The sequence below is a fragment of the Octopus bimaculoides genome, chromosome 14 (genome assembly GCF_001194135.2).
Source record: "Octopus bimaculoides isolate UCB-OBI-ISO-001 chromosome 14, ASM119413v2, whole genome shotgun sequence".
Classification (NCBI taxonomy): Eukaryota; Metazoa; Mollusca; class Cephalopoda; order Octopoda; family Octopodidae; genus Octopus; species Octopus bimaculoides.
This window is the reverse complement of record NC_068994.1, coordinates 113,184-119,232: the sequence shown is the minus strand read 5'-3', so window position 1 is coordinate 119,232 and position 6,049 is coordinate 113,184. Positions and strand designations below refer to the sequence as shown.

The window sequence follows — 6,049 nt, the reverse complement described above, 5'->3', positions numbered from 1 at the left end:
AGATAATGTCTCTTCAAGCATTTTGTTTTTATCTTCAGTTTTCTGAGGCAGAATGTTGCCATTGTTGGCAGCAAATCTTGCAGCAAAGCATTTCACAATTCTGGCACTCAGCGGAGCCTAAAAACAGAGGAAATATTTACTAATATCAACAAATCTCACTATTTACATAAATTTTTCAAGCAAACATTATGAGTCAACTTGTTTCTAAGCAGTTGCTCAAATTATTAGAAGTAACAACTAAAACTCGCTCAAATCAAAAACCTACAAACATAAAAAGGAAGGCCATATTGAGTGATAATGTGATCCTGGTTAAACTCTGGAAAGAGAAAGTTTTGGTCACATTGCAATATGTCTCTTGGAACCACTGATACTGACAGCTACATAATAGGTCATATATTCCTAGTTACACTATACCTGTAAAAAAGAGAGATGCATTTGGAATAGTTTTAATCATAGGCTTGTTGAATCAGACAACAACATAAAAACAAAATGACAGTATTTCTGAATAGAAAGATTTGTCATGGCTGGAATATATTGATCATAGATTCACTATTTTTTAATAAAAGACAGAATGGTCGAATAGGAATACTTTTGATCAAATGGCTCCTGGATTAAGAATAATCTGGGTCTAAACAACATGAACAACATTAATGAATGAAAATGTTTGAAAGTAGTGAGGAAGAAAGCTAAAGATTTACCTGTTGTGTTAATTTGATACCATGGAGTTTATGCTTTTTGTGGTAAAGTACGATAGAATCGAGATACGGGTAGGGTTGTTTGTCCAGATAGAACAGACCATCACTTTGTGTGACCATATGATGTCGCAACACACTGTCAGTTCTGAAGAATAGACAAAATGCAATTTAGGAGAAAGAAACTAACATTTTGCAGAAAATAACTATTTACAGCAATTAATATTGGCAAATATTAAGGTAAAGCCACCAAGGTTGACTTCGTTTTTTATCCTTTCAGGGTCGATAAAATAAGTTCCAGTTAAGCACTGGGGTTAATTAATTGACTTAGCCCAATCAAACAAAATTTCAGGCCTTGTGTCTATAGTTGAAAGTTTTTTCAATCAATGCTCACAAAAGGAAAACTTAAACTGCACAAACTAAAAATCATCCAGAGGCCAGATGTTGAAGTCAAAAATGGCAACATTCTGAAGTTCAATAGTGCTGCCATTGCATAGAATAATAACATATATCACCCATATGGTCATTGGTGTTGCTAGAAATAACTGCCAAATCTGCATTAGCTTATAGTCTACTGTCTGTATATATTGGGCATTAGGTCACTGCCAGTGCCACCTGACTGGCTCCCCGTGCTGGTGGCACATAAAAAGCATCAGCCAAATGTGGTCGATGCCGTCCCCCCCACCCCGACTGGCTCCATGTAAAAAGCACCCACTACACTCTCGTAGTGGTTGGCGTTAGGAAGGGCATCCAGCTGTAGAAACATTGCCAAATCAGATTGCAGCTTCCTAGCTTGCCAGTCTCCAGTCAAACCGTCCGTTATAACTCTGCCTTACTTAAAGCAGGCTATAAAGAAAAAAATTACCTATATTAACCCTCCCCCTGTGGGATGAAGTTAAAAATAATAGACAGAGAACATCACTGGAAAATACGAAAACTAAAAGAAGCAGCACATATGCTAGGACACAACAACCTCCTAAACAGTCTGAGTGCAGATATGAGCAGCATATAGGAACCGGTATTAAGGAAGGATAGGAGAATATTAGATTTGTAAGCCCTAAAATTCACTCCGTAATTGCTCACGTGCGTATGGTGTAGTGGTTAAGATTCCAAGTTCGCATCGAATGAGGAATTAGGAATGAGAACCCAGTTTCGAAATTTCCCCAAGTCACCTGATGAAGGCTGAAGTGTATTCTACATCCAAGTAGCATCCTACATGACATTCAGGAGTTAAACAACACCTGAATGTCACAGACTGGTTGTGAGAACTCGCTTCGGAATCACCGAAAATGATAGCGATATTTTGCAATTATTCGTTATCTAATTTTCTTCGCCTTATAAAGAAAAAAAAATACATACACTATGTATGTGCGACCGATAATGTGTGTGTGTGTGTTAGTGAGTGAAAGAGAGAGAGGGAGAGAGAGAGAGTGTATGTATCCCACCACAGCTTGACAACCGGTTTTGATGAGTTTATGCGTCCATAACTTAGCGATTCAAGAAAGACACCAACAGAATAAGTCCTGGGCCCAATTCGTTTGACTAAAATCCTTCAAGGTGGCGTCACAGCATGACCTCACTCTAATGACTGAAACAAGTTAAAAAATAAAGGAGAGGTCTGTGAAATCAAAGTAAATCTAGGGTTAAACAATCTACAGAAATTTAGGAGAATTAGGTGCTTAGACCCCACGTTTTTCATTTGGCTATTACTGGTGAGAAGTTAATATCCAGTCTGTTGCCTCAGAGAGGGAACTGCACTACATATAAAGGTAGTCTTCAGTTCGTATATCCCCCCCCCCCCACAAATGTAACATCCAACCAGTTTAAGCTCTCTCTCACAAAGACAGACTATAATGAAGATCTTTACCTGACAGAGAGATAAATTTGGTTAGATTCATAATCCTTGTACATCAGGTAGGTTCCAGGTGATGTGTCTTTGAGCGCCATCTCTGCTTCGTACTTTCCGAAAGATATTGGGTTGATCCTGAAAAATATTGCCATCAATGTAAAATGTCTGTAAATACCAGTAATTAATTAGACATGGTAGACAGATAGTGCAAGTGGGTAAACAACTAGCTAGCTGCAGAGAGAGAGAGAGAGAGAGAGAGAGAGAGAGAGAGAGAGAGAGAGAGATCAAGTCTACCGTCCAAAAATTGATACGGACCAACTCAATGAGTTTCTGCATAATTTCTGACTACGGAGATTAACGGACAAGTATTTGGTTGACAAGGTTACGGTAGGAGAGAGACTCTTGTCCATTGTACAAGACAGTGAGTTCGTATACAAAATAACGTGATTATGAAGTAAAATTCTTAACCTCACAATATAGAATTTTTGGTCCTACTTTGGCGTGTTATCTCCAGCTTAAAGGGTGATTACTTTAGGTTACGTTTTAGTTTACTTTTCAATTTCTAAAAGCTCTTAAGTTGTTGGCTAAAGATTTTTACAATGCGATCAGCGACGAGACGAAGGCTGTTGTATTTTTACGAAGAAATGACCTTTTAGATGACGAACAAAATGTTGCACCATATCATCGTTGTGATGGCGAAATGAAGGAAGCTCGAAGTAAAGGGAAAAACGGTGAAATTTTGCCAACTTTACATTGCAAAACTCGCAGCTGTCAAACCTGTGTGATCTACACGCTTATTTTTAATTACCATATTGTTTATTCTTGTTTTTATTTTATTATTTACTTAGACATAAATGAAACATGGTTTTATTATTATTAAAATAGTAAGAATTTTGAAAAAAATACATTTACAATGCTAAGTATGTACAAAAGAATTCATAAAACATTTGAATAGTAATTTGATAATAAAGATGAAATACAAATTTGAATAATTTTGTCGATGAATTGAGCGAACATCTGCTAGAGACACAAGAACATCTTAAGGGTTTTTTAGAAATTGAAAAATAAACTAAAAAGTAACCTAAAGTAATCGCCTTTTAATTTGTAGATCCTACACCAAAGTAATACAGAATTTTTCAGGTTTAGCTATAGAATAAAAAAACGGAATTAAAACCACACCTAATTTTAATGTCGTCCATATAAAAGTAAATACGAATATAACATTAAGGGAAATGGAAAGATATGGAATCGTCCTTGTGGAACTTTTGAATAGAGAAAACCACAGGAATTGGTTTTTAGTAAGGAATAACATTGAAACTGGTTTCAAGGAAGCTAAAACTTTTTACACACTTTCATTAGATTTTTTAGGAGGATTTTCTATTTTTCCATATTCTGAGTAAAACAAACCCGCTAGAAACAGTAGCAAAGATCACTCAAATCACAATTAGCCATCTTAAACAAAAATCACATTAGATAGTAATTTTAGATACACTATCTGATCGGATGTCTGAGCGGATCTTTTTACGAACTCTTGCGGTCTGCTGAGCAGATTTTTTAAATAAATTTACTCAAGCGGAAGATGCAGTGAGCAGAACTTTCGCAGGAGTCTGAAACAGACGAGACTGATAAAGCTAGTAAACCACTGAGATAACCCTAACCTACTAGAAATAGTAGCTGCATCTCTCTTAAATTATACCTTAATATCTTAAAAATAAGAGATACTTCGTAATGTGATCTGTGGTGTACTATCCAAGACCGTCATGGATGGAATGCTTTTGAATATGGATTATCTCGATCAGGATTGATTTGGGTCTAAAGCCAAAGGTAAGAGGGAAATGTACTTAGATTTGGTTCTCATTGTTGTGGTGTGCGGCTGAGAGATAAACTTTCACGTAGACAAACTGCAAGTTCTATCACTTTTAACATTTCTCTGTGGACAGAATCAAGGTCGAGCTAAATAGATATTAGTGTGGTAAACGCTGATGCCCTGAAGTACTTCGGTAGCTCAAGTGGCTAGAAATAACCAAATTTCCCAAATAAAAAAAAAATCTTTAAAATGCCCGACTGAAATGAGGATCACGTTAATGTTATCCTAGATTAACTGCGTTTTAAAAGGAGAGAATGGTCGTGGCTGGAATGTCTTTGATCATAGGTGTGCTCGGTCAGGGTTGGCCTGGGGTTAAACAACAATACAACCAGGTCTGTTTAGACATGGTTGTCAATAGATACAATATTTTTTTTTTACCAACGAACACAACGTCAGCGATGACTGTACTAGGATATGAACTCGTAACTTGTAGTCTAGAGGTGCACTACTCCATCTAACTAATACTATATCAGCCCCACTGTCCTAACAACACAGTTCTGTCAAAAGTCACATTTAGAAGCTGGTTACTTCACTCATTTAAACCTGTCTCTTCTTGTCTTTCTATTTAGATTCTACTTTGCACAATAATTATATTCATGTTTGTGGAACAATACAACCCGACAGATAAAAAAACATAAGATACAGACAGGGGCTAGGCAAGTAGTTAGCCGGTCAATCATTTCACCTGTCACTCCTAACGAGACATATTTACCAATACAATTTAGTAATCAAACATCAAACAAGATCACACACGTTTGTTATCATCATCATCATCATTGTTCTTACCGTCACTACCACCACCATTTCCCACTGAGCGTTAATATCCTCCATTGTTATAGCTTACTTATCAGATAAACTGCAATGACGGTGGACAGATAGAAAATGCCACATGAAAGAAATGTTGAATCATAAAAGCAGCCAACAAAGACAATAAGATCAACTTGCAGAAGAAGTTAAACAACCGTAAACGAAGGAGTTTAGACAAAAAGACAGAGAGATACAAGTTTCCACAGACTGCAGAGTATATATTATACGTGATCTTAGATCTGCGACCATATGACCCCAATTGGAGATGATATGTAATACACGTGAGTCCGATGTAGGATCATATATGATACATGTGACCCCAATCTGGTTATCATCTATTATACGTGTGGGTCCAATCAAGAATCATTTATAATACGTTTCATATTGTTAACAGTGGTTCTATCTGCAATTGCTCCCACACAGCATAAAAGAAACATCAATACACAATAGACATTGAAAGTCTATTGTGAAACAGTACACAACGGGCGTTGTCCCACCAATCCACATTCCCAAAAATTTTGGTAACTTTATCCAGGTCCGTGTTGTGATTGTATCAGCAGTGTAGCGACTGTAGCAATAATGTAGTTTCTATAGTAACCGTGTAATGTAAGCCGGGGATATATATCGCCAGTGTCACCCCAAATATTTCTTCAATCTATTATAAGTCCGTTTCAATATCTCATTTAGACAACTATTTCTGTTATGTAGACAGAAGCCGTGTAAGTGTGTGAGCTAAACTTCACACGCGCCTTCTGTTCGAAGGAGCTCCAAATTTTGAGAAAATGCTGTTTATAATTTAATCAGATTTGTCTCCTTCAAGATACCCCCCCCCCC

The 6,049-nt window shown here is 36.8% G+C and overlaps 1 protein-coding gene across 1 annotated transcript in view; it reads right to left on the bottom strand.

Annotated features, from left to right (window-relative positions):
- The window catches only part of LOC106883693 (uncharacterized), a 229,206-nt gene that overhangs the window by 210,027 nt on the left and 13,130 nt on the right, over positions 1 to 6,049 (bottom strand). Inside the window, exons 2-4 of the mRNA XM_052972985.1 lie at positions 2,560 to 2,676; positions 699 to 840; positions 2 to 117 (exon numbers count right to left, since the gene is read on the bottom strand). Coding sequence (XP_052828945.1) covers positions 2 to 117; positions 699 to 840; positions 2,560 to 2,676 — 375 coding nt within the window. The remainder of the gene's footprint in view (position 1; positions 118 to 698; positions 841 to 2,559; positions 2,677 to 6,049) is intronic.